This window comes from Podarcis tiliguerta (assembly GCF_965153285.1).
Source record: "Podarcis tiliguerta genome assembly, chromosome: 18".
Taxonomy (NCBI): domain Eukaryota; kingdom Metazoa; phylum Chordata; class Lepidosauria; order Squamata; family Lacertidae; genus Podarcis; species Podarcis tiliguerta.
This window is the reverse complement of record NC_139551.1, coordinates 7053333-7081029: the sequence shown is the minus strand read 5'-3', so window position 1 is coordinate 7081029 and position 27697 is coordinate 7053333. Positions and strand designations below refer to the sequence as shown.

The 27697-nt window shown below is 50.0% G+C and overlaps 3 protein-coding genes across 4 annotated transcripts in view; 1 reads left to right on the top strand and 2 right to left on the bottom strand.

Annotated features, from left to right (window-relative positions):
* The window catches only part of TNFAIP8L1 (TNF alpha induced protein 8 like 1), a 155099-nt gene that overhangs the window by 21770 nt on the left and 105632 nt on the right, over positions 1-27697 (bottom strand). The window lies entirely within an intron of this gene.
* CREB3L3 (cAMP responsive element binding protein 3 like 3) lies at positions 1620-22270 on the top strand. 2 transcript variants are annotated; one of them, XM_083421718.1, is made up of 12 exons: positions 1623-1766; positions 1928-2096; positions 5826-5950; positions 7085-7388; positions 10177-10289; positions 12353-12487; positions 15491-15597; positions 16157-16225; positions 17459-17543; positions 18626-18722; positions 19491-21079; positions 21439-22270. In XM_083421718.1, exons 3-11 carry the CDS (start codon positions 5828-5830, stop codon positions 19856-19858), a joined length of 1401 nt encoding a protein of 466 aa, XP_083277844.1. In that variant the 5' UTR covers positions 1623-1766; positions 1928-2096; positions 5826-5827; the 3' UTR covers positions 19859-21079; positions 21439-22270. The 2 variants fall into 2 exon arrangements, with proteins under 2 accessions (XP_083277843.1, XP_083277844.1); XM_083421717.1 differs by having other exon boundaries at positions 1620-2096.
* Positions 26047-27697, bottom strand: part of LOC310668400 (excitatory amino acid transporter 5-like) — a 32787-nt gene continuing 31136 nt past the window's right edge. Inside the window, exons 10-11 of the mRNA XM_083421668.1 lie at positions 27294-27393; positions 26047-26561 (exon numbers count right to left, since the gene is read on the bottom strand). Coding sequence (XP_083277794.1) covers positions 26439-26561; positions 27294-27393 — 223 coding nt within the window. The 3' untranslated portion in view covers positions 26047-26438. The remainder of the gene's footprint in view (positions 26562-27293; positions 27394-27697) is intronic.

Genomic DNA, 27697 nt, shown 5'->3' with positions numbered 1-27697 from the left:
GCAATGACGGGGTGAGCTCCCGTTGCTCGGTCCCTGCTCCTGCCATCCTAGCAGTTCGGAAGCACGTCGAAGTGCAAGTACGGTGGTACCTCGGGTTACATATGCTTCAGGTTACATACGCTTCAGGTTACACACTCTGCTAACCCAGAAATAGTGCTTCAGGTTAAGAACTTTGCTTCAGGATGAGAACAGAAATCGTGCTCTGGCGGCACGGCAGTAGCGGGAGGCCCCATTAGCTAAAGTGGTGCTTCAGGTTAAGTACAGTTTCAGGTTAAGAACGGACCTCCGGAACGAATTAAGTACTTAACCTGAGGTACCACTGTAGGTAAATAGGTACCGCTCTGGCAGGAAGGTAAACGGCGTTTCCGTGCGCTGCTCTGGTTCGCCAGAAGCGGCTTAGTCCTGCTGGCCACATGACCTGGAAGCTGTACGCCGGTTCCCTTGGCCAATAAAGCGAGATGAGCGCCGCAACCCCAGAGTCATTTTCGAATGGACTGAACTGTCAGGGGTCCTTTACCTTTACCTGTCTACACGGCATCTTTTTAATTTGTCATGGCAAAGCTATGACTGGGGAACCATGGATCCTCTGCTCACAACTGCAGCAGATCCCCCCCCCCCCGCCACCCGTAGGCATTCGCTCCATAACACGCACAGAGATTTCCCCTTACTTTCTAGGAGGAAAAAAGTGAGTGTTATGGAGCAAAAAATACGGTAACCTGCCAGACAGGAGATAGACAACGTTCAAATTTCTGTTTTAGACCACCTTTTCTGTGATGTAGGTATGATGTATCTGGGGGTGGTCTTAGGTTACAGCCCTTCTGTGATGTATGTATGATGTTTCCGGGGGTGGTCTTGATCTACAGGGTGGCAATTTCAAAAGTCTTTATAAGGCCTTGCGTGCCATTTTTCTGGGTCCCTCCTCTCTCCTGCGTGTGAGGGGAGCACCCTGTTGCAACAGATCAATACAGATCAGCCTTACTAGCTGCTTTGCTTCTCAATACAGTGGTGCCCCGCAAGACGAATGCCTCGCAAGACGGAAAACCCGCTAGATGAAAGGGTTTTCCGTTTTGGTGGTGCTTCGCGGGACGAATTTCTCTATGGGCTTGCTTCGCAAGACGAAAATGTCTTGCGATTCCTGGGGTTTTCCCCCCGCTCCCCACCCCCTTTTTCTAAGGCACTAAGCTGCTAATAGCCTTTTAGCAGCTAATCCGCTAATCCCTTAAGCCTTTAATAGCCGCTAATAGCCGCTAAACCGCTAATAGCGCTAATCCGCTAATCCGCTAATGGGCTTGCTTCGCAAGACGAAAAAACCGCTAGACGAAGAGACTCGCGGAACGGATTCTTTTCATCTTGCGAGGCACCACTGTATTCTCTGGTTGGCCTCTTATTTTCTCCTACCAATAGGGAACCTATGTAAGGATTCTATACGGGCTCTTGGATACCCCATAAGGGAAAAGGGCAATTTTTGTTTACAACGTGGCTACTATCCATTTTCCTCTATTCCTCGGTGTTATTGTTTCTTTCCTTCTGTTTTTTTCCAACGAAGCAGAAAACCTGGAAAGATAGATTGCGTCCGACTGTCCTGATAGCAATAAAAAGGGCAGACCGGAGGGTTGACCCCAGAAGCCAATTATTGAACATGCTGTTCTTTTTCAGGGATAGGAAGCTATTCTTGAAATCTAGGTAAAAGTTCGCTGTGCGACACAGCCCAAGAGAGGACTTTGCCCCTATCGACTCACTGCCCACCCCAGACTGGGAAGGAGCAGGTGTGGGTCAAAAGCTATTTAGATAACGGTTACTCAATTTGACCCAGCGACGCCAATTCCTTCTTTTTGCCCATCGACGAGCAGTCTTCGGTCCCATTGGTGGACTGGGCGAGGGGAGGGTTTTCTAGTCCCCTGACGCTGTCTTTTTTTGTTTTGTTTAGTTGGAGTTTAAACTTTGGTACACAGTGGAAGGAGGTTTCGGGGCAGAGGGACCCAAGGGAGATAGGAGGAGAGAAAAACTCAGCCGGGGACGCCGCCGTCGAGTTGGAATAAAGGCCGCTTGGCAAAAGCCGCGTCGAAGGAGGCAGAAGTTGGTGACACACGGCTGGGGTGAGTTGGTGGCGGTTTGGTTTGTGGCAGGATTTGGTGCAAAACCCCCCACCGCGTCCGCCACCGTTTGACCCAACCTGGGCCATCTTTGGAAACCTGAGCAATGCAAACAAGAGGACGAAGGTCAGAATGGAGACAGGAGGGTGGAGGAGAGATTGGACATTGAGTGGTGTATTGAGTTAAGCCTGTTAGCCGCTTGAGCAAGCAAACAACAAGCAGTTTGGGTTGCGTCTGGCTCAGATCCACACCCTGCTCAGAGTAGACCCATCGAAACCAACAAACCTAGTTTGGTTCCACTTGGAACAGACCTACGTACTGGAATTATTGGACCTAAGTTCACGTCGTGAATTTCAGCGGGTCTGCGGCGAGAACAGCTCACGCTGGGCACAGCCCTGATCCGTCATGTTCATTAACTTGGGTGGATCTACTCTGCGTAAGGTGAGCGTATGATAGGGGCTTGCTTGGATTAACAGCTCCAGCTATAGTGGCATCTGCGTTTGCTTGCAATTATACCTTTCAAAGCGGGGGAACATGTTCAAAATTACTGAAGAGTCATGATTTTGTAGGTAGGCATGAATTGGGAAATTGTGCTTGCATGAATTCTGCTCACAGGGCCTGAATTAGCTTGTGCTTGAGTCACAGTAGCTGAATGTTTACTAGGTGTCAAAGCTCAGGCTAAAACCTGGTGGTTTAATATTGATTATTTCACATATTTCAAATGTTGTACATCCTTTCCTTAAATGGATTTGTTTAAAGCAGCTTTGCAAAACCACACACTGTAAAACCGAACTAGGCACTAAACATGTGTTAGTGTTATGTAGTGTTTTTGTATTGTATTTTTTTTTTGGTAGTGTTTAAATTGTTGGAAAAGTAATAAATATTATTTAAAAAAACAAAAACAAAACATGTTTGGGGTAACAAAAAAACCAAAATGTATGTACTGCTGGATCGTAATAAAACCTCTGAACTGTTTACAAGATTTAAGATTTAAGATTATAAGATTTAAATAGGACATTAACATTTTCAGTCTGTTAAAAAACGGTCTTGGAAACATTTGAAAGATAATTAAAATCAATGATCGGCTAAAAAGACTTGTGCTTAATCTCAAATGCTGCATGTTTGGGTAGGTTAAGGTAAAGGGACCCCTGACCATTAGGTCCAGTCGTGACCGACTCTGGGGTTGCGGCGCTCATCTCTCTTTACTGGCCGAGGGAGCCGGCGTACAGCTTCCGGGTCATGTGGCCAGCATGACTAAGCCGCTTCTGGCGAACCAGAGCAGCGCACGGAAATGCTGTTTACCTTCCCGCCGGAGCGGTACCTATTTATCTACTTGCACTTTGACGTGCTTTCGAACTGCTAGGTTGGCAGGAGCAGGGACTGAGCAACGGGAGCTCACCCTGTGGCGGGGATTCGAACTGCCGACCTTCTGATCGGCAAGTCCTAGGCTCTGTGGTTTAACCCACAGCGCCACCCGCGTCCCTGCATGTCTGGGTAGGCTTGCCTTAAAAAAATTTAAAAATGTTTTAAGCAGGCACTGAAAAGAGCAAAGCAAAGACACTTGCCTGATGTCAATAGGCAGGGAGTTCCAACGTGTAGGCACTGCCATGTTAAAATGTTGGTATTTTACAAGTGCAGAATAATTATTACTGGCACCTGCGCCAGTTCCTCAGATTGAAGTAGTCGACTGGACACATCTGGAAGTCAGTAAGGTGATATTCAGATAAACTGGCCTCAAGCATTAAGGGGTTTTGATACTAGTACTGAGGGACGCAGGTGGCGGTGTAGTCTAAACCACTGAGCCTAGGACTTGCCAATCCGAAGGTCGGCGGTTCGAACCCCTGTGACGGAGTGAGCTCCTGTTGCTCAGTCCCTGCTCCTGCCAAGCTAGCAGTTCGAAACACGTCAAAGTGCAAGTAAATAGGTACCACTCCAGAGGAAAGGTAAACGGCATTTCCGTGCGCTGCTCTGGTTTCGCCAGAAGCGGCTTAGTCCTGCTGGCCACATGACCTGGAAAAACTGTCTGAGGACAAATGCCAGCTCTCTTGGCCAGTAAAGTGAGATGAGCGCCGCAACCCCATTAGATGAGGGCGGGTGGCGCTGTGGGTTAAACCACAGAGCCTAGGACTTGCCGATCAGAAGGTTGGTGGTTCGAATCCCTGCGACGGAGTGAGCTCCCGTTCCTCGGTCCCAGCTCCTGCCAACGTAGCAGTTCAAAAGCACGCCAAAAGTGCAAGTAGATAAATAGGTACCGCTCCGGTGGGAAGGTAAACGGCGTTTCCGTGCGCTGCTCTGGTTTGCCAGAAGCGGCTTAGTCATGCTGGCCGCATGACCCGGAAGCTGTACGCCGGCTCCCTCGGCCAGTAAAGCGAGATGAGCGCCGCAACCCCAGAGTCGGCCACGACTGGACCTAATGGTCAGGGGTCCCCTTTACCTTTTTAATATACTGAGCTTGAACACCGGGAAGAGGGAGGCACTGAGGATGAGTGGCTCCAGTGGTAAAGATTTGGGGAAATGGAACATCTCCCTGGATGGGGGCTACTCTCCCTATGAAAGAACAGGAATGGAGTTTGAGGGTGGCCTTTGGATCTGCCTTTGTCACTTGAGGCTCAGGAAGAGTGCGTTTTACCAGCTGGTGCGTCAATGACAGACATTCCTGGACAGGGGAAGGCTGGCCGTGGGGTGATTCATGGACTTGCATCCTTGGGCCTCAATGAATGCCATGTGCCCCAGCTGGTACAAAAGAATGCTGCAGCTAGACTTTTAATGAGGACAGACTTAAAGCATGGGTAGGCAAACTAAGAGGCATGTGGGTGGCGCTGTGGGTTAAACCACAGAGTCTAGGACTTGCCGATCAAAAGGTTGGCGGTTCGAATCCCCGCGACAGGTGTAGCTCCCGTTGCTCGGTCCCTGCTCCTGCCAACCTAGCAGTTTGAAAGCACCTCAAAGTGCAAGTAGATAAATAGGTACCGCTCCGGTGGGAAGGTAAATGGCGTTTCCATGCGCTGCTCTGGTTCGCCAGAAGCGGCTTAGTCCTGCTGGCCACATGACCTGGAAGCTGTACGCCGGCTCCCTTGGCCAATAAAGCGAGATGAGCACCGCAACCCCAGAGTTGGCCACGACTGGACCTAATGGTCAGGGGTCCCTTTACCTTTACCTCTAGGCAAACTAAGGTCCAGGGGCCGGATCCAGCCCTATCGCCTTCTAAATCCGGCCCATGATGGTCCAGGAATCAGCGTGGTTTTACATGAGTAGAATGTGTGCTTTTATTTAAAATGCATCTCTGGGTTATTTGTGGGGCAGAGGAATTCGTTCATCCCCCCCCCAATATAGTCTGGCCCCCCACAAGGTCTGAGGGACAGCCTCAGGGAGGGACAGCAGGAGGCCTCATTAGGGAAAACGCACCTCGGTTTAAGAATGGTTTCGGTTTAAGAACGGACTTCCAGAACGGATTAAGTTTGTAAACCGAGGTACCACAGTACCTGACTTTTAGAAGACATCTGAAGGCAGCCCTGTTTAGGGAAGTTTTTAATGTATGATGTCTTATTGTATTTTTAATATTTTGTTGGAAGCCGCCCAGGGGAAACCCAGCCAGATGGGTGGGGTATAAATAATAAATAATTGTTGTTATTGTTATTTCTGCATGGTGATGAATGCTGTGGATGTGGCCCACATTCCTGAGCTTATGGCCATGCTGATTCCTCCCTCTCTCTCTCTCTCTCTCTTTTGCAGACATGACTGCCGCCAGCCTTGACAGCATGGAGCTGCTGGACCTCCTCTTTGACCGGCAGGACGGTGTCCTTCGCAGCGTGGAGATCGGGTCAACGGCAACAGCTTGGATGGGACTGGAAGACAGCGTGAGTTTAAGAGCTTGTAGCGACACAGAAGCAGAGAGGGATTCATGGAACAGTAGGGTTGGAACGGATCTCCAAGGGTCAGTCTAGCCCATAGCTGTCAACTTACAGATTTAAAATAAGGGACCGGCAGCCTCGAAAATAAGGGATCAGCAGCCAAAATAAGGGATCAACAATTACTTTGATAAAACGGCTAAGGGAGCTGGGCATGTTTAGCCTGGAGAAGAGGAGGTTAAGGGGTGATGTGATAGCCATGTTCAAATATATCAAAGGATGTCACATAGAGGAGGGAGAAAGGTTGTTTTCTGCTGCTCCAGAGAAGCGGACACGGAGCAATGGATCCAAACTACAAGAAAGAAGATTCCACCTCAACATTAGGAAGAACTTCCTGACAGTAAGAGCTGTTTGACAGTGGAATTTGCTGCCAAGGAGTGTGGTGGAGTCTCCTTCTTTGGAGGTCTTTAAGCAGAGGCTTGGCAACCATATGTCAGGAGTGCTCTGATGGTGTTTCCTGCTTGGCAGGGGGTTGGACTCGATGACCCTTGTGGTCTCTTCCAACTCTATGATTCTATGATTCTCTCTCACCAGCAGGGAGGCCAGGCATCCTTTTTCACCAACACCTTACCATATTTTGCGCTCTCCTCTTTCACCCTCATTAAGAGGTTCTTCAATTCCTCCTCACTTTCTGCCATCCAAGTTGTGTCATCTGCATATCTGAGGTTGTTGATATTTCTTCTGGCAATCTTAATTCCGGTTTGGGATTCATCCAGCCCAGCCTTTCGCATGATGAATTCTGCATATAAGTTAAATAAGCAGGGAGGCCATATACAGCCTTGCCGTACTTCTTTCCCAATTTTGAACCAGTCAGTTGTTTCATATCCAGTTCTAACTGTAGCTTCTTGTCCCACATAGAGATTTCTCAGGAGACAGATCAGGCGCTCCCATTTCTGCCATACTTTCTGTGGTTGACACAGTCAAAGATGGTGGGACAGTGTCCTCGAAGCTACCAGCATGAGTTTGACCAAACTGCGGGAGGCAGTGGAGGACAGGAGTGCCTGGTGTGCTGTGGTCCAGGGGGTCACGAAGAGTCGGACACGACGAAATGACTAAACAAACAACTTGCCTGTCTTTTTACAGCGTTTGCTGAAAGTTCAAGAGAACGAGGATTTCATCAATTCTATCCTGGGGGCCCCAGATGCCGCCCTCGACTCCCCAAGCTGGTCCCCGGCGGCCAGCGACAGCGGAATCTCCGAGGACCCCAGCTCTGACCAACTGGACAGCCCCCCTCACTACGTTCCAACGGGCAGCCCGGGGGCCTACTCTGACGGAGGCTCACACAGTGACCTGGCTTACCCTACCTACCAGGACTCCTGCCGGGCCCTCCCTGTTCTGAAAGGGCCAGGTGCTGAGCTTAGAGAAGCAGAGGTGTCTATAGACTTCAGTGAGTAACCCCTTCGCCTTTCGCTAGACCAGCTTTTCCCACAGTGCGTGTAAACAGGCGGAGTCCCCCCAACTCCAGAGCGGAATAATGACAAGACAACATGCTATGGGATTAAAACTGGCCACAACTTCATTAAGTTTCAAATATAGGGAGACCTTGGCTTAGGCACTGGGCGTTGATCCTTCCCGGTCCCCAGCCGGGGATCTGGGAGACATCAGGGTTATCCAGAATGTGTGGGGATTGGGCTGGCTCTGGAGAACATATGTTCAAGCAGAGAGAGACCGCCTCCCGTTACGCTGCCGTAACGGGAATCTTGCCTGCAAAGTGGCCGTTGGCTCCACCCTCCCCTCCCTCACTTAAGGCTTTTTTTGCAGGTTAACCTCTTCTGCACAGATATGCAGGCGCTGCTACATCAGGGTCAGGGCCGGAAAGGAATTTTGCTACATTGGCAGGTTTTGCCTTTCCCGTAGCAAAACATCACAACTTTGGCGGTTTCAGGCCTTGGGCGGAATCGTTTAGTCTATCTTCCTAAATGGGGGGGGGGCGTGAAGCGGTGACCCATGCCCCCCTTGCGGCGGTGATACCAGGGTTCCCCATTAAAGGGGTCTTGAGGGGAGGCATTGGCCATACGCTGAGAGGTTGTCATTGCTCTCCCCTGCGATGGCGGCGTAACAGCTGAAGCCAAGGAGCCTGCATTCGCTCCATAGGACGCACACACATTTCCCCTTAATTTTTGGAGGGGGAAAAGTGCGTCCTATAGAGCGAAAAATACGGTATCTTTTTTACCTTACCTCCATGAATCACTCCTTTCCACGGCTAGGCTTCCTCTCCCAAGTTAAGCTCAGAAAGAGGAAAAACCTGATCTTGAACATTGGGTGGTGTATTTGCCTCCGCACAGCAACGGTTTGCAGGCATCTGTGTTGCTGCCAGGAGATCCCCTCATACATTATTGGGGCGAGTGGTTGGTGGGAAGCAAGGCTGATGGGCTGAGCCTCCATACAACCTGCCGGCTTGCACATATTTCATTTGGTTTGCAAAGCCAGAAAAAAGCCGAGCTGCGAACTTTTCTTTTTTTTACCTGGTTTTCGTCTTTGTGCAAAATGCACCAGAGCAAACAGATTGAAAAACAGAAGTGAAAGTGGACATTGCAGGGGCTTTCAGAGGGCTTATTTCTTCTGATTTGTTTGCAGGGAGATTAGATGGCCATTTTGCGCCAGAGCAGCTGCTGCGCTGGCCCTCTCACTTTTCTTATCTCTAAAAACTCTGACCTTTCGAGGGAGAAGGTTCCTCCAAGACCTGCCAGCCAATTTTAATTGCATCACCTGAATCTTGTCAGTATGTGATCGAAGCCCACACCAAATGCGGGGACAGCCAGGGCAGTGCCCTCGGTCTCCAGGACCTGGTGCTAAGCGCATTGCTTAGGATCAGAGAATTGTAGGGTCGGAAGGGATCCCTGAGGGTCATCTAGTCCAGCCCGCTACAAGGCAGGGATCGCAGCTAAAGAATCCCTGACAGATGGCCACCCAGTAAAGGTAAAGGGACCCCTGACCATTAGGTCCAGTTGTGACCGACTCTGGGGTTGCGGCGCTCATCTCGCTTTACTGGCCGAGGGAGCCGGCCTACAGCTTCTGGGTCATGTGGCCAGCAGGACTAAGCCGCTTCTGGCGAACCAGAGCAGCGCATGGAAACGCCGTTTACCTTCCCGCCGGAGTGGTACCTATTTATCTTGGTGTGCTTTCGAACTGCTAGGTTGGCAGTGTGTGTAACCTGAAGCGTATGTAACCCGAGGTACCACTGTACTTGCACTTTGACGTGCTTCCGAACTGCTAGGTTGGCAGGAGCAGGGACCGAGCAACGGGAGCTCAAACCGCTGACCTTCTGATCAGCAAGTACTAGACTCTGTGGTTTAACCCACAGCGCCACCCGCGTCCCTGATGGCCACCCAACCTCCGTTTAAAAACCTCCCATCAACCACTTTCTGAAGCAGCCCAGCCCACGGTCAAACAGCTCTTACTGTCAGAAAGTTCTTCCTAATGTTTAGTCCGAATCTGCTTTCTAGTATTTGAACCCATTGTTTTGAGTCCCACCCCTCTGGAGCAGCGGAAAGCATAAGAGTTATGTATGCTGAACACGCATGGCTCACCTGTGGCCTCTCCTCCCAAAACTGGTCATTTAAAAATAATCTTAATGCACTTTAAAAAAAAAATCTGTTTTTCCTTATTGATCTCCTGCCGAACTGCTTGCTCCCTGATTATTATTATTTTTTACCATTTTCATTTTTTCTAAAAACATTTTAACCCCCCTCCAATTACAGTGGTACCTCGGGTTAAGTACTTAATCCGTTCCGGAGGTCCGTTCTTAACCTGAAACTGTTCTTAACCTGAAGCACCACTTTAGCTAATGGGGCTTCCTGCTGCCGCGCCGCCGCCACTGCACGATTTCTGTTCTCATCCTGAAGCAAAGTTCTTAACCCGAGGTAATATTTCTGGGTTAGCGGCGTCTGTAACCTGAAGCGTATGTAACCCGAGGTACCACTGTACTCTCATAGGCCAGCCGTTGTGATACCATGATGCCAAAAACTTTTTTTTGGGGGGGGGGGGGCTCTTCAAGCCCTTCCCCAGAGTTGTTGTATATATGATTATTAGGCTGGGGGGGAGGAATTAATTTTTTTTTTTAATTCCAAAGATCCCACATTGTGATATTCTAATGCCAAAAGCTTCTTATATGCACCCCTCCCCGTTTTTTTTTAAATGCAGCAGCTCTGAGCATTTTGTTTCCTCTTTTGCAGATATGTGGGATGCAGGATTTTATCCGGAGGAGAGGCTGGAACAAGCCGCCCCCCAGCTGAATTCGTGCACCCTGACCATAAAGGACCTTCTGCTGTCAAACAGCTGTGAGATGGTGAGACTCTCAATGGTGCTGACCTTTAAAGCCCTAAACGGATTGAGGTTGAATCCTGACAAGACAGTAGGACTGTTTTTGGGGGACAGGGGGCGGGCGGGTGTGGGGGATTCCCTGGTCCTGAATGGGGTAACTGTGCCCCTGAAGGACCAGGTGTGCAGCCTAGGAGTCATTTTGGACTCACAGCTGTCCATGGAGGCGCAGGTCCATTCTGTGTCCAGGGCAGCTGTCTACCAGCTCCTCCTGGTACGCAGGATGAGACCCTACCTGTCTCGCCAGAGTGGTGCATGCTCTAGTTATCTCCCGCTTGGACTACTGCAATGCGCTCTACATGGGGCTACCTTTGAAGGTGACCCGGAAACTGCAATTAATCCAGAATGCGGCAGCTAGACTGGTGACTGGGAGTGGCCGCCGGGACCACATAACACCGGTTCTGAGAGATCTGCATTGGCTCCCAGTACGTTTCCGAGCACAATTCAAAGTGTTGGTGCTGAACTTTAAAGCCCTAAACAGCCTCTGCCCAGTATACCTGAAGGAGCGTCTCCGGGCCCATCGTCCAACCCAGACACTGAGGTCCAGCTCCAAGGACCTTCTGGCGGTTCCCTCCCTGTGAGAAGTGAGGTGACAGGGAACCAGGCAGAGGGCCTTCTCGGTAGTGGCGCCCGCCCTGTGGAACACCCTCCCAGCAGACGTCAGGGCAATAAACAACTATTTTACTTTTAAAAGACAACTGAAGGCGGTCCTGTTTAGGGAAGTTTTTTATGTCTGACGCTGTATTGTTTTAAATATTCGGTTGGAAGCCGCCCCGAGTGGCCGGGGAAACCCAGCCAGATGGGCGGGGTATAAATAATAAATTATTATTATATTATTATTATTATAATCAGGCTAAAGCTCTCAGGAGGCTTCCGAGAAATCCTGGTTTGCTTTTACAGTACAGTGGTACCTCGGGTTAAGTACTTAATTCGTTCCGGAGGTCCGTTCTTAACCCGAAACTGTTCTTAACCTGAAGCACCACTTTAGCTAATAGGGCCTCCCGCTGTGTGATTTCTGTTCTCATCCTGAAGCAAAATTCTTAACCTGAGGTAATATTTCTGGGTTAGCGGAGTCTGTAACCTGAAGCATCTGTAACCTGAAGCGCACGTAACCCAAGGTACCACCATTTTGTTTTCGATTGAAGAACATAGTAAGCGGCCATCTTCAGCTTTGATTAGAATCCTAGAATCATAGAGTTGGAAGAGACCACAAGGGCCATCGAGTCCAACCCCCTGCCAAGCAGGAAACACCATCAGAGCACTCCTGACATATGGTTGTCAAGCCTCTGCTTAAAGACCTCCAAAGAAGGAGACTCCACCACACTCCTTGGCAGCAAATTCCACTGTCAAACAGCTCTTACTGTCAGGAAGTTCTTCCTCATGTTGAGGTGGAATCTTCTTTCTTGTAGTTTGGATCCATTGCTCCGTGTCCGCTTCTCTGGAGCAGCAGAAAACAACCTTTCTCCCTCCTCTATGTGACATCCTTTTATAGATTTGAAGATGGCTATCATATCACCCCTTAACCTCCTCTTCTCCAGGCTAAACATGCCCAGCTCCCTTAGCCGTTCCTCATAAGGCATCGTTTCCAGGCCTTTGACCATTTGGGTTGCCCTCCTCTGGACACGTTCCAGTTTGTCAGTGTCCTTCTTGAACTGTGATGCCCAGAACTGGACACAGTACTCCAGGTGAGGTCTGACCAGAGCAGAATACAGTGGCACTATTACTTCCCTTGATCTAGACGCTATACTCCTATTGATGCAGCCCAGCATTGCATTGGCTTTTTTAGCTGCCGCGTCACACTGTTGGCTCATGTCAAGTTTGTGGTCAACCAAGACTCCTAAATCCTTTTCACATGTACTGCTCTCAAGCCAGGTGTCACCCATCTTGTATTTGTGCCTCTCATTTTTTTTGCCCAAGTGCAATACTTTACATTTCTCCCTGTTAAAATTCATCTTGTTTGTTTTTGCCCAGTTCTCTAATCTGTCAAGGTCGTTAAGGTCAAGATTAATGTGCCCCTTTGTCATGTCACAGCACCAACAAGGCATGAACCCATCGCTGTTGAGACAAACCCCCGGGACCTGCCAGGAGCTGGTTCTGACCGAGGATGAGAAGAAGCTATTGGCCAAGGAAGGAGTCACTCTACCCACCCAGCTGCCTCTCACCAAGGTGAGGCAAACATCAGGCCCAATGCTACACCAGGCCAAAGGCTGGTCTATCTGGTCCATCATCCTCTTTTTGCATTGGCCAACCAGATGCCTCAATGAGAATGCCCCAAATTCTGGAAACTGCAGGAGGAGGGAGGGTTCTTGTGCTTGCAGGATTCCCACAGGTGTCTGGGCAGCCACTGTGAGGACAGGATTGTGGCTTAGATGGGCCATTGGCCCAGGGGCGTAGTGAGGGAGGGGTGTCACGGCCCAGTTTACGGGCGTTCGAAGTCCCGGCAGGGGACGTCAGGACCGGGGGCAAGATGGCAGGGTGGGAGCAGGAACAGGGGTCCAGAAGCCAGGAGTCAGGAGCCAAGAGTCCAAGGGTCAGAGAGCCGGAAGTCAAGAGGCCAAGGGTCCGAGGGTCAGGAAGCAAGAAGTCATGAAGTCAGGGGTCCGAGGGTCAAGAAGCAAGGAGTCACGAAATCAAGGCTCTGAGGGGCGAGAAGCAAGGAGTCACAAAGTCAGGGGTCCGAGGGGTGAGAAGCAAGGAGTCACAAAGTCAGGGGTCCAAGAAGCAAGGAGTCACAAAGTCAAGGGTCCGAGGGTCAAGAAGCAAGGAGTCACAAAGTCAGGGGTCTGAGGGTCAAGAAGCAAGGACTCACGAAGTCAGGGGTCTGAGGGTCAAGAAGCAAGGACTCACGAAGTCAGGGGTCTGAGGGTCAAGAAGCAAGGAGTCACAAAGTCAAGGGTCCGAGGGTCAAGAAGCAAGGAGTCACAAAGTCAGGGGTCCGAGGATCAAGAAGCAAGGAGTCACGAAATCAAGGGTCCGAGGGTCAGGAAGCAAGGAGTCATGAAGTCAGGGGTCCGAGGATCAGGAAGCAAGGAGTCATGAAGTCAGGGGTCCAAGGGTCAGGAAGCAAGGAGTCATGAAGTCAAGGGTCCGAGGGTCAAGAAGGAAGGAGTCACGATGTCAAGGGTCCGAGGGTCAGGAAGCAAGGAGTCACGAAGTCAGGGGTCCGAGGGTCAGGAAGCAAGGAGTCACGAAGTCAGGGGTCCAAGGGTCAGGAAGCAAGGAGTCACGAAGTCAAGGGTCCGAGGGTCAAGAAGCAAGGAGTCATGATGTCAAGGGTCCGAGGGTCAGGAAGCAAGGAGTCACGAAATCAAAGGTCTGAGGGGAGAGAAGCAAGGAGCCAAGAAGTCAGGGGTCCAAGAAGCAAGGAGCCAAACACAGCAAGGCAGGGAACGTGTTGCTGTGGCAAAGAGCTGAAGGGAAATGCTGACCTTATATCCCTTCCCGGCTCTTGCCACCAGGTGCTGTGAGTAACCAGTCGACCTCACCTGTGCGGCCGCACCTTGCCTCTCCAGAACAAACTTAGGAAGGCCCCAGTCCTGCAAAGTCCTATTGGTCACAGGGCCTGGCTCCTGCATGCATTCCTGACGAGGGGGGCTACCAAGGCAATTGCCATGGGCACAAAAAAATATATATGGGGGCACCTCTGCAGCTGCCATCCCGACCAGAGGCACTCCTCGTCCCACCTGCCTGCATCACCTGATGTCAGGGATGTGGCTGAATCGAACGCCTGGGAAGAGTCCGACTCTGGAGTGAAAGAATGCCAGAGCAGGAGTGGGCTATTTCGGCCCCTATTCACCAAGAGTTCCCAGATTCGAAAAGCTCACAGGCAGGAGGGGAGGAGATAGATGACATTGAGGGGGTTGCTATGCAACCAGGAGGCAGGCAATGTTTAGAGCAGGAGTTGTCAACCTGGTCCCTACCGCCCACTAGTGGGCGTTTCAGGATTCTAGGTGGGCGGTGTGGGGTTCTACTGCACAAGCTGAATCCTCCTTCCATCGGTGGGTGGTAGGTATAAAAAGGTTGACTACTCCTGGTGTAGAGGGATCTTCGTTTGATAGCATGTGTGTGGGGGGGGGTTAGCCCACCTTCTCGAACCAGAAGATCTGAAAGGGTTAAAATGCAACGGAAGTGTAAGAGAGGAAGGACTGGACTTTGGCGCCCTTCGTGCTGTGACGGGGCGGAAACTCGGAGTGACCAACTCGTAGCTAAGGGCGGCAGGCCTGGAGCCGCTCTCAGGCTGTAAATCAGGGGTCAGCAAACTTTTTCAGCAGGGGGCCGGTCCACTGTCCCTCAGACCTTGTGGGGGGCCGGACTATATTTTGAAAATAAAATCGAAAATGAACGAATTCCTATGCCCCACAAATAACCCAGAGATGCATTTTAAATAAAAGGGCACATTCTACTCACGCTGATTGCCGGACTGTCCGGGGGCCGGATTGAGAAGGCGATTGGGCCGCATTCGGCCCCCAGGCCTTAGTTTGCCTACCCATGATGTAAATTGTAAATAGGTAAAGGGACCCCTGACCATTAGGTCCTGTCATGGCTGACTCTGGGGTTGCGGCGCTCATCTCGCTTTACTAGCCAAGGGAGCCGGCGTACAGCTTCCGGGTCATGTGGCCAGCATGACTAAGCCGCTTCTGGCAAACCAGAGCAGCGCACGGAAACGCCGTTTACCTTCCCGCTGGAGTGGTACCTATTTATCTACTTGCACTTTGAGGTGCTTTTGAACTGCTAGGTTGGCAGGAGCAGGGACCGAGCAACGGGAGCTCACCCCTTCCTTGCGGGGATTCGAACCACCGACCTTCTGATCGGCAAGTCCTAGGCTCTGTGGTTTAACCCACAGCACCACCCACGTCCCCGCAAGTTGTAAATAAACGTACACAAAACTGCTTGCTTGCCTGCCTGAGATCATTACACCCGAGTATCACGCCAAGCTGGAACTGGGAGAGAAAGGGCCTTTGCATCCCTCTCTCACCGTTTGTGGATTTCCATGAGTTAATTCACAAACCCAAATAGAAATGCAGTACAGAAAAACGGGGGGAACGAGAAATTGAAATGGACCTATTTTCCCATGCCTACCTTAGTCTGGCTGCAAATAAAAATAAAAATAAAGTTAGCAGCCCCATGACTAGAATCCAGCTGTTAAGCTGTTTCCTTTGCGCCTTGCAGTATGAAGAGAGAGTCCTCAAGAAGATTCGCCGAAAGATCCGGAACAAGCAGTCGGCGCAGGAAAGTCGGAAGAAGAAGAAAGAATATATTGACGGACTAGAGAGCCGGTAAGTCATCTTTCTGCGCCCTCTTCCTGCAGAATTTATTCATAGTCTGATAAAGAAGTGGGAAAGTAGATGTGAAAGTTGAAATTTTTGAGTTTAGTGTTCAGTTCAGTTTTATTTATACTTTCCAAATTTATACATTTCGTTAGTTTTACAATCAATCTGTCATCCTAAAATTTGACTTCCTTCCCCCTCTTTCTGCAGTTTCTTAAATTTCTTTCTCTCCCCCCCTCCAAAACAGCGGACACTCGTGTTGCGGACGTGTCTGCAAGCTGCAGTGCCGCATCTGTGCATGCGCGGGTCGTGATTCTGCGCTTCTGCGCATGCGCAAAACGCGATTTAGCTCTTCTGCGCATGTGCAAGCCCTGCAAAATTGTCGCTTGCGTTGGAAAGGGAATCTGCCGCTGGCACCAATGGAAACTTTACGCTCCGTTCTCTCTGCTCCTCGTGCATAGATCTTGCTGCCTCGCTTTCTCAGCTGACAGGACGTTTTAAGGAACTTTTAAGGGGTGGCCGGGCTTCTTGCTTTCCTTTCCTACTCACCTGTTTTGCCGTCTTCCAGGATGTCCGCCTGCACAGCTCAGAACCAGGAGCTACAAAGGAAAGTCGTTCACTTGGAGAAGCAGAACTTGTAAGTCTTTTCCTGCTTCCGTGGTGGCGTTTTAGTTTTGCTTTTTAACCGGGAAGCAATTACCGTATTTTTCGCTCTATAAGACGCACCAGACCATAAGACGCACCTAGTTTTTGGAGGAGGAAAACAAGAAAAAAAATATTCTGAATCCTAGAAGCCAGAACAGCAAGAGGGATCGCTGGGCAGCGAAAGCAGCAATCCCTCTTGCTGTTCTGGCTTCTGGGATAGCTGCGCAGCCTGCATTCGCTCCATAAGACGCACACACATTTCCCCTTACTTTTTAGGAGGGAAAAAGTGAGTCTTATAGAGCAAAAAATACAGTACTCACAGGGGGGGTGGATGAAGAGCGACCACAAGACATCTGTACCTGCGCAGATGTAGGACGTGTGGAGGACTGAATTTAAGGATAGAAATGTGAGGACGCCAAAATGGACAGAAACGCACCCATCCCTAGTTATCCACCTGAAATATACTCGGAGTAGAGTGTGGATTTCATGCTCTTTACTCACCTCATAGTAGTGAGGAATGGAAGTTCCCCCGAAATGTCTGCTTTATATACAGTGGTACCCCGCAAGACGAATGCCTCGGAAGACGAAAAACCCGCTAGACGAAAGGGTTTTTCGTTTTCTGAGGTGCTTCGCAAGATGGATTTTCCTAAGGGCTTGCTTTGCTAGACGAAACAGCCCTGCCTCTCCTGTCATGGCGACGGTCGCACGCTCGCTTCCCCGCTCCTCCGGCTCCCTCCCACCTTCCGGCTGATGGCCGACCTTCCGGCTGCCTTGCGCCACTGCCCACCCCCCTTGTGCGCTCCCCTCAGGAGCCGTTGCTGCCAGCAGCCAGCGTTGCAGCTGGAGTCGCGCTCCTGAGCCCCGCCGCCCTCCAGCAGTCGCGTCGCGCGGTGTCCACAAGGCGCGGGTGAGTCCAAGGACCGGCTGCGGCAGCTGCCCTGCTTCTCCCCACCCCTCCCCGCCGTGGTGCTTCGCAAGACGAAAAAACTCGCTCTACGAAAAAACTCGCGGAACGAATTAATTTCGTCTTGCGAGGCACCACTGTACATTATTTACACAATGGGCCCCACGTGATTGGCTGGTTCCAGGATTCTCCTGTAGGCCAATCGGGTTGCAGATTCACTTCCACCTGGAGTCAGATTGGGTGGCTCCTGCGGACCAATCAGACTGCTGCAATTTGGATCCTATTCAACTCCGTACATAACACCCCCTAATTTCTTCCCAGGTCCCTCCTGCAGCAACTGAAGAAACTCCAGGGACTGGTGATGCAGTCAAGCGGCAAAGCAGCCCAAACAGGCACTTGCGTTGCGGTACGTGGTAGTGTGTGTGTGGGGGGTGTCATGTGGGTGTGGAAGAAGCTGGTCTATTCTCCCTCCCCGCTGCCTCTTTTCAAGACAGGTTTTGGGATGAGTCTAGGCTTGAATGAGCCTGTGCAGCCTGGGCCAATGATGGAGAGTGACCCCGTGGCCCGTCAGAGGTTGTTGGGCTCCAAGTCCTACTCAAGAGTGGGCCTGTGGAAGTTAATGGGTATGACTAAGACTAAACCACTGAGCCTCTTTGACTTGCTGATCAGATGGTCGGCGGTTCGAATCCCCGCAGTGGGGTAATATAATAAATAATAATAAATTTTATTTATACCCCGCCCTCCCCAACCAAGAGCAGGCTCAGGGCAGCTAACACCAGGTATAAAAACAATTGATTAAAATGCAACTTAAAAACAAGATTAAAATACAACATTAAGATGCAGCCTCATTTCAGTAAAAACGCCAATCAAAAAGTTTTTGGGGATGAAAACGTCAAGTCTTCACCAAGGCCAACTATCCAGACTGGTCCTATGTGGGCCAGAAAAAAGCCAGGGAAGTCCCCAAATAGGAGTTCCATCACAGAAGGAGAAAGGAAAAAGGAAAGGGGGAGGGGATCAAGTTGATTCCAAGCCAAAGGCCAGGCGGAACAACTCTGTCTTACAGGCCCTGTGGAAAGAAATCAGATCCTGCAGGGCCCTAGTCTCATGAGACAGAGCGTTCCACCAGGCCAGAGTCAGTGTTGAAAAGGCCCTGGGCTCTCGTTGAGGCGTGAGCTCCCATTGCTCGGTCCCTGCTCCTGCCAACCTAGCAGTTCGAAAGCATGCCAGTGCAAGTAGATAGATTGGTACCACTCCGGCGGGAAGGTAAACGGCGTTTCCGTGTGCTCTGCTTTCTGTCACGGTGTCCTGTTGTGCCAGAAGAGGTTTAGTCCTGCTAGCCACATAAACCAGAAAGCTGTCTGCAGACAAACGCCGGCTCCCTCAGCCTGAAAGTGAGATGAGCTCCGCAATCCCAGAGTCGTCTGCGACTGGACTTAACTGTCAGGGGTCCTTTACCTGACTCTACTTTCTGCCCCCCCCCCTTTTCAGGTCCTGCTGCTTTCCTTTGCCCTGATCGTCTTCCCCTCCATCAGACCTTTCACTCACAACAAAGCCGAGTTGGAAGGAGACTTCATACCTGTGAGAGGTGAGCGATGGGTTGGGTGAAAATGAGTGGCTGACAAGCACACACATACACAGTAAATTGCCAGAGGTACTGAATATTTGATGCACGGAACATCTTGTTTTGTGTTCAGCAGCTAGGTATTGGGGAGGGAATGATTCAGTACATATTTAATGGCAAACATACCTAATTTGAGGGACGCGGGTGGCGCTGTGGGTAAAAGCCTCAGTGTCTAGGGCTTGCCGATCGAAAGGTCGGCGGATCGAATCCCCGCGGCGGGGTGCGCTCCCGCTGTTCGGTCCCAGCGCCTGCCAACCTAGCAGTTCAAAAGCACTCCCGGGTGCAAGTAGATAAATAGGGACCGCTTACTAGCAGGAAGGTAAACGGCGTTTCCGTGTGCGGCTCTGGCTCGCCAGAGCAGCGATGTCACGCTGGCCACGTGACCCGGAAGTGTCTCCAGACAGCGCTGGCCCCCGGCCTCTTGAGTGAGATGGGCGCACAACCCTAGAGTCTGAAGTGGCTTAGTGATGCTGGCCACATGACCCGGAAGCTGTACGCCGGCTCCCTCGGCCAATAAAGAGAGATGAGCGCCGCAACCCCAGAGTCGGCCACGACTGGACCTAATGGTCAGGGATCCCTTTACCTTTAATCCTTCCTTTGCTTTGGAACGCCACAGGAGTAGATCATACGATTCTATGCTTCTCTGGAAGGCAGACCCCTCAGTCTCTGAGCCCTGCTGAATATTTGAGCCCATGTGCCCCTCATGCCCTGCCTTTCTCCCCCTCTTCCCAGTTTTTTCCAGGTCCCTCAACAACGACGCTTCTTCCAGGGTTGCCTACCCCATGGCAAAGGAGACCGACCAGAGCTCCAAAGAGCCCGAGAAACCCCTCTGGACCCAATACACCCACAAAGGCCACACGGAGCAGGATGAGACCCTCAAAAACCTGGTCGTAAGGCACCACCACGTCTTGTCAAGGCACCACGACGCAGGAGAGGCCGTGGTGAGCAACAGCACCGAGCCTTCGCACGAGGTCGCCTACTCGCACTTGGAGGGACTTGAAGGCCCCGGGGAACACGCTGGGCACAGCTTGGCAGCTACGGCCTGGGCAGACTCTGGCCAGCCTAGCAAGGGGGTCTTGGAGCAAGCCGATGAGTTGTGACCCTCTCTCCCTGCTGCTTTCCGCTGTATGGCATTTGGGGACTTCATAGGGGGTGGTGATGGGGGACAGGGCTCGATATGTGTAGACCAAACCGCTTCTTTGCCACTGAGCAGGGAGGGTGGGGAAGGCATTGAGGTGCTGTTTGCAAGAGAGCAAGCGAAAAGTGAAAAGAGAGTGGCTTGCTTTCTTCTTGCCCTCTCTGCGGTCAGCTTCAGAAAAGCCCAACTCCCTCCCCCCAGTATCTGCAGTCAGCAGCAGGCCTTAGTCAAAGGTTTGTTGAGTCCACCCTTCCTTTGCCTGCTGGGCATCTCTCAGCAGTTCCTCCTCTGCTTTAATAATAATAATAATTTTTTATTTATACCCAGCCCTTCCCAGTTCAGAAAACCGGGCTCAACAAATTTAAAACACTTAATTGATGCAACGAAAAACAGCATAAAATACAGTATAAAACGTGAATAACAATAAATTCAGAATTCAAAAATCAATTCAGGGGGGAAATCCACCCAATAGATGATCACCAGAGCTAGCTGGCTAAATTAGTCCTATTTGGGCCAGCGAGGAGACCAGGTGAGAATGAGCTGTGGGATCCCAGAGTGGGGAATCTTCATAAAAAGGGGAGGGGGAGGGAAGGAAGGGGAATAAAAGGCTAAGTTCAAATTGAATGGGCGTAATAGCTCTGTCTTACAGGCTTGACAGAAGGAAGTTGAATCCCGCAGGGCCCTGGTCTCATGGGACAGGGCATTCCACCAGGTCGGAGCTATCACTGAGAAGGCCCTGGCCCTGGTGGAGGATAATCTGACTTCTTTAGGGCCCGGGACATCTAAACTATGGTTGATCGTGGACCTTAAGGTCCTCTGCGGGGCAGACCAGGAGAGGCGGTCCCGTAAGTACAAGGGCCCTAAGCCACAAAGGGCTTCAAAGGTCAAAACCAGCACCTTAAATCTGACCCCGTATTCCACCGGGAGCCAGTGAAACTGGTAAAGCACTGGGTGAATATGCTCCCATGGCAGGGACCCTGTAAGGAGCCTCGCTGCAGCATTCTGCACCCGCTGGAGTTTCTGGGACAGTTTCAAGGGTAGAGCGAATTACAGTAGTCAAGCCTGGAGGTGACCATTCACATGGAATCACTGTGGCCAGGTCGGGGCGAGAAAGGTAAGGGCCCAACTGCTTAATGTGGCGAAGGTGGAAAAAATTAGAGGTTTTGTCTGAAATTGCCCACATGTTTTCGAGTACAGTGGTGCCCGCAAGACGAATGCCTCGCAAGACGGAAAACCCGCTAGACGAAAGGGTTTTCCGTTTTGGAGGTGCTTCGCAGGACAAATTTCTCTATGGGCTTGCTTCGCAAGACGAAATTGTCTTGCGAGTTCCTGGGTTTTTTCCCCGCTCCCCACCCCCTTTTTCTAAGGCACTAAGCTGCTAAAAGCCTTTTAGCAGCTAATCCGCTAATCCCTTAAGCCTTTAATAGCCGCTAATAGCCGCTAAACCGCTAATAGCGCTAATCCGCTAATGGGCTTGCTTCACAAGACGAAAAAACCGCAAGACGAAGAGACTCGCGGAACGGATTCTTTTCGTCTTGCAAGGCACCACTGTATATTTCTTTGCAGTCATGAGGGCTAGAAACTCCCAAATGAAAGCTCGGTTGGGCAGGGAAAGGCAGTGATTTTTGTCCTGTCCTGGGTTCGTCTCAAACAGTGCTGTTCCTGTTCTGCTACAGTTCGGCTTCTGGAAAAAACACACCTTCTTTCGCTGTTTGCTGTAGCCTGGAAGTAATGTAATGAATTGTGTAATTAATGTCAACGGAAGGGAAGCATCAGAAAATAATTATTTATGTAATGTTTGTGGACTAAAAAAAAATAAAAATCATTGCAAATACCACTTGTATGGGAAAAAATTTATAACGAATTGGAAAAAAATGTTTGAAAGTACATTTCCAAAAAAAAAACACAGAGTCCTTTTTGTTGGGGATAATTCAGATGGAAATTCTCAGGTGTCAAAAAAGACTATTTTTGTATGCCGCTACTCCGGCCCGTGTTTTGTTAGCCCCAAAATGGAAAACGAGCCAGGTCCAAACTAAAGAAGAATTGCAACTTAAATGGACAGAATACGCACAGCTTGCAGACTTAACGTATAGAATAAGAGAACAAGAAGAACATACGTTTAGAGAAGTTTGGAAAAAGTTTATTGAATATATGGGGGGAAATTAAGATAAATTCAACAGTGTAAATAAGTTTTAATGGATATAATAATGGAATACTGAATGGTATGGTTTCTGTAAAAATGCAGGGATTTATGATATGTAAAATGAACCATGGAAAGAGAAGAAGGGAACTCATTGGCATTTTAACGTTGTTTAATGAATATTTTAAATTGTAAAGTAGAAAACTTAATAAAAATTATTTAAAAAGAGCAAAATACCACTTCTATTAGCTTGTGTGATTTTCCGTCCCTGACCTCCGAAGAACGCGTAAATTGCGGAAATGTCCGTTTCCGCTTCTGGCAGAATTCCGCGACCTCCCCAGTGAACCCTGAGGTTCTTGGGGAGCTGAATTCTGTGGCTGCATTCTCCAGCTTTTGTGCGCACCTTTACAGAATCGCAGCAAGGTTACACATCCCTGGTTACACTCTTTTCTACTGCAGAATTAGAGCTGAGACGCTTCTATGATCCAACTCTTTGAGCCAGTTTTCAATAAACAAAGATATTTTCTTACCTCACATTTCATTTTATCCGGGGCTTCTTCCAGCAGTCTCCCAACTAGTCAAGTTCGACACCAGTTTTATTTTAGGCGCCCCTGAACCATTTGGCCCCTCTCTTAAAACAAAACACACACTCCCCTCAAAACATACCTCTTGTGTTTGCATATTCAGGCCCCACAGCGCTGTACTGTTAAAAAGCGCATCCTACCTGAAATATACTCAGAGTCGCAAAGTGATTTCATGCTCTTTATTCAGCTCATAGTGGTGAGGAGGAATGAATGAAGTCCCCTCAAAGTATCTGCTTTATATACATTATTTACACAATGGGCTGCACATGATTGGCTAATTCTGGAATTCTACTGTAAGCCAATCAGGTTGTGGATTCACTTATATCTGGAGCATGATTGGGTGGTTCCTGCCAACCAATCATACTGCTGCATTGTTCTAGGACCAATCAGACTGCTGCATTCTGAATCCTATTGTTCTAGGACCAATCAGACTGCTGCATTCTGAATCCTATTGTTCTAGGACCAATCAGACTGCTGCAGTTTGGATCCTATTCAACTCAGTACATAACACTACCATTCTGAGCATTCATGGCTTCCTGCAAGGAATCCTGGGAAACGTCGTTCTTCAGAGACCCCCTTATTCTTCTTGCAGAGCTATGATTCTCAGATTTCTTGTCTAAAAAGTCGCCCGTCTGAAAGCCAGGGCCTCGTCAAGAATAAAGGGCTACTTGTGAAGAGATGCTTCCTCGCGAGGAGACACAACTCAGATAGCTCTGGTGGCCAATCAGCCGTACTTAGCTTAGCAGGCTCCTGGAGAAAAACCTTTAGCTGCCAGAACAATTTCCATACGCCTTGCTGGGAACCTGATTTCCACGTTTGCATGACCTTGGCCTGTGAGTCGGCTTCCTTGACCCAAACCAACATGACCTGACCTGGCTCTCTGGACCATCCTGTAAGTGGACTCTTGACTCCGGGCATCCTTATCCCCCTCTGAAGCAGGGCGCTCTGCCTCCCTCTTCACAAAAACGTCGCAATAAAAATCATCCAGCCTTTCGGGTTCTTTTGGGAAACTTTGGCCCTTGTTGGCCAAGCAAAGGAGAATCCTTAGAGCGAAGTGAGAAATCTCAGCTCAACAGGGAGAAGATGTTTTATCTCTCTAGAAGAAAAAAAGATCCATAAAGACAACGGCTACATTTGAAAAAAAACATTTTATTTTGTTTCAAAAGCTTCTTTGTACAATTCCCCTCTCCGTTTGCATGGCCCGCATGCAGGTTTTTAATGTGCATTTTTGTCCCGAAGCAGCGAAAGCCCAGCTTTTTCACTCTTTCTTTTATCTCCTTAACACAGGTGGGGGCGGGGACCACACAACTGGCTCATTCCACAGACTCACTAAGTATTAGACGTTTTTGCCAATGGACTGCTTTGTGTCCCAAAGGGGCCCTCAGTTTTGCTCAGATCTAACTTCTTAAAAATCAAAAGTTCCAAGTACAGTGGTGCCCCGCAAGACGAATGCCTCGCAAGACGGAAAACCCGCTAGACGAAAGGGTTTCCCGTTTTGGAGGTGCTTCGCAAAACGAATTTCCTATGGGCTTGCTTCGCAAGACGAAAATGTCTTGCGAGTTCCTGCGGGGTTTTTTTCCTCCCCCCCCCTTTTCCCAAGCTGCTAAGCCGCTTAACAGCTGATCCGCTAAGCCCGCTAAGCCGCTAAGAGCGCTAATCCCCTAAGCCGCTAATGGGCTTGCTTCGCAAGACGAAAAAAACCGCAAGACGAAGAGACTCGCGGAACGGATTCTTTTCATCTTGCGAGGCACCACTGTAAAAAGAAAACATGAACACGGGGAATAGACAAGGCCCTGAGAACGTCCTGAGCCTCTCACATTATATAATACCAGCCGCAACCTTTTAAGCTCAATATGACTTCCAAACCTCCTTAGCTAGGTAAGCACTTGGTCTCTTTTATCCTAAGGAAATTGTAACCTAGTAAAAGGTAAAGGATCCCTGGATGGTTAAGTCCAGTCAAAGGCGACTGTGGGGCTGCGGCGCTCATCTCGCTTTCAGGCCGACGGAGCCGGTGTTTGTCCGCAGACAGCTTTCTAGGTCATGCGGCCAGCAGGACTAAACCACTTCTGGCACAACGAGATACCATGACAGAAACCAGAGCGCACGGAAACGGCGTTTACCTTCCCGCTGGAGTGGTACCTATTTATCTACTTTGATGTGCTTTTGAACTGCTAGGCTGGCAGGAACTGGGACGGAGCAAAATGGGAGTTCACCGTGTTGTGGGGATTCGAACCGCCGACCTTCTGATCGGCAAGCCGAAGAGGCTCAGTGGTTTAGACCACGGTGCCTAGTTAGAGATGCTAGCAAGATGTGGCTTGGGGAAATTCCATCCTGCTGTCTGTCTGTTTGTGTCTGGGCAGAGCTGAAAAAGCAGTTGTCAACAGCCTTCCTTACACCCTTTATCCTTTAAAGGGTGCATCGTTAAACTAGGAAACCTGCTGTCATAGGAGGCAGCGATGGCCAAAAACCTCTATGGCTTTAAAAGAGGATTTCGACAAAGCCCTTTCCGAGCTCGGGAGGAGAGGGGGTTGCGGGTTATCCCCTCCCACACACGCGGGGGCTGGCCTTTTGCCCCCGCGAGATCCAGGGAATCCCCGGGCATGCCTTCGACCCAGCCCGCCAATCGGCGGGCAGGGGAGGCGTGGCCTAGCCTACCTAAGGCCAGGCACGTCCAGGGACCGCCCTCTTTCCCCCTTTCCAGCTGAGCGGTTTTCCCATCCCACCCACCCTTAGGCTTAGCTAGCTATGACCTTGCTATGGACTCCGGTTGGTCGCCGCAAGGGGCCTGGTAGGAATTTTTCCAATTTGGCGCACTTCCAGCCTTTTGGTTTTTTCGCCTACCTCGTAGCAAACGTCACAACTTCCGCGGTATTGGCGGTTAGGCGTTGGCAGGGGTTAATTGTTATGCAAATGAATGGGGGGGGGAGGAAGCGCCGTCACCTTCCCCCAAGGAAAAGGGTAGTCTGGTAGAGGACTCCGGGGGGCGTTGCCTTGTCCGAAACCTAGGGAGGTAAGGGCCTCCGGCACGCCCCAGAGCGGTGACACGCGTGGAATCCTAGTTGGCGTACTTCAACAGGACTCCCACGGCTTGTGGATAACCCTTCCCGGTCTCCATGCCGGGTAGTCAATAGGAGCCAATGCCTAAGGCCAATACCTTTCAGTTCTGTAATCAATAAAGTTGTGGCCTTTTTATGCCCATTAACCTTAAATAACGTGTTCATTTCACATGGGGGTGGGGACTTGCCACGCAAATTCGTGGAGGAAAGGGCTATCTAAGGCGACTGCTGGCACACTTGGAAGCGGCTATGCTTTTGAACGAGTGTTGTTGGGAAACACAGGAGGGGAAGGTTGCTCTCATGCTTGAAGCCCACTTGCGGAATTCCCCGCAGGCGTCTGGTTGGCCGCTGTGAAAAAAGGATGCTGCAGGGGAAGGTCCGTAGCTGAGCGGCAGAGCGCCTTGCTTCGCATGCACAAAGGTCTCGGGTTCAACCCTGACTCCTCCTAATAGGCTGGGAAATAGGAAATCCTGTTTGCTGGCTTCCCGCAGGCATCTGGCTGGCTGCTGTGAGACTAGACGGGCCGCCAGCCTGGCCCAGCAGGCTTTTCTCATGTTCTTATCCGTGCAAGAGGAGGTCTTCACGCCGTGGCACTTTTGTGTCGTTCCGAGCTTCTTCTTCACGGTGCATCTCTCTCTGCTGTGTTTGTGCGCGATGAGGCCCTCGTCCGGTGGGACACTCACGAGGGTCAAGCAGCTGCAACAGGCACCTTCTTTGCACTGACCCTGCCTTCCCTTCCCAGGAGCAGGTGGGCTGCAGGTATCACACCTGACAGATGTTGTAGTTTTTTTGCTCAGCTAAAACCTCTCCGATCACTTCCATCACGTGGTCGTTGGAGGCAGACGTCCCCCTCAAGGCTGGTTTTTCTTCGTTGCTCTCGGGATCCTGCAGGGAAGTGGGAAGCAAAATGCAGGTGCTGAGACGAACCAGCTCTGAATTCAATCCAGTCCACATTTTTAAAGCGTACAAGCCAAATCTTTTTCTTTTGAAACAATGTGCAAACCGAAATGCAGACGTCCTTTAAAATTCTGCACTCCTTCAGCCAAGTAATCGGTACAAACAAAGGCAACGCGTGCACATAAATGCACATCTTTGTGAAAATATCATACAAAACTGGGTTAAATCATTCTGCAAAAACGTTTATTAGTCAAAACCCTGTTTTTTAAAAGTATGTTTTGCACCAAGAAGCTGACGAACGGCCATGAGGACTTTTTAAGCAAATCGCAAATTATTGTGGAAATGTGGAGAACTGAGTTTAAGATTGGAAAAATGAGAATTTTTGAAAAACAAACCTGATGGATTTGTCCTTCCTTACCCCTCCCTCTCACCCGACTCCTTAACTGACTTTCTGATATGTTTGGATGTTCAGTGGTACCTCTAGTTATGAACTTAATTCGTTCTGGAGGTCTGTTCTTAACCTGAAACCATTCTTAACCTGAGGTACCACTTTAGCTAATGGAGCCTCATGCTGCAGCCAGCGCGCGATTTCTGTTCTCATCCTGGGGCAAAGTTCTTAACCTGAGGTACTATACTTCCGGATTAGCGGAGTTTGTAACCTGAAATGTTTGTAACCCGATGTACCACTGTAACCGCTTCTCAAGTGACACCCACACATACTTTGCCTGGTTTCGGAGCAAAATCTTTCCGACAGACGTGGGCTATGATTCCTGCTGCCAGCGCATCTCCCAAGACGTTGGTCATTGTGCGTAACCGGTCCCTAGATGATGTGGGGGACAAACAGAACGGGGTTGGAAACCAATTCAAAGAAGAGGTTCATATGGTCAGTCAGGCTGCCCTTCCCATTTCTCCTCAGCTCTATGTTCAAAGATGGGGGTCAGCAAACTTTTTCAGCAGGGGGCTGGTCCACTGTCCCTCAGACCTTGTGGGGGACCGGACTATGTTTTGAAGGGGGGGAAATGAACAAACTCCTATGCCCCACAAATAACCCAGAGATGCATTTTAAATAAAAGTACATATTCTACTCATGTAAAAACACCAGACAGGCTCCACAAATAACCCAG

Coding starts and splice junctions, on each gene's coding strand:
- CREB3L3 (XM_083421717.1), top strand. CDS start 5,828: ATGACTGCCGCCAGCCTTGACAGCATGGAGCTGCTGGACCTCCTCTTT. Junction 12,488..15,490: donor CCCAGCTGCCTCTCACCAAG/GTGAGGCAAACA, acceptor TGCGCCTTGCAG/TATGAAGAGAGAGTCCTCAA. Junction 16,226..17,458: donor CACTTGGAGAAGCAGAACTT/GTAAGTCTTTTC, acceptor ATTTCTTCCCAG/GTCCCTCCTGCAGCAACTGA.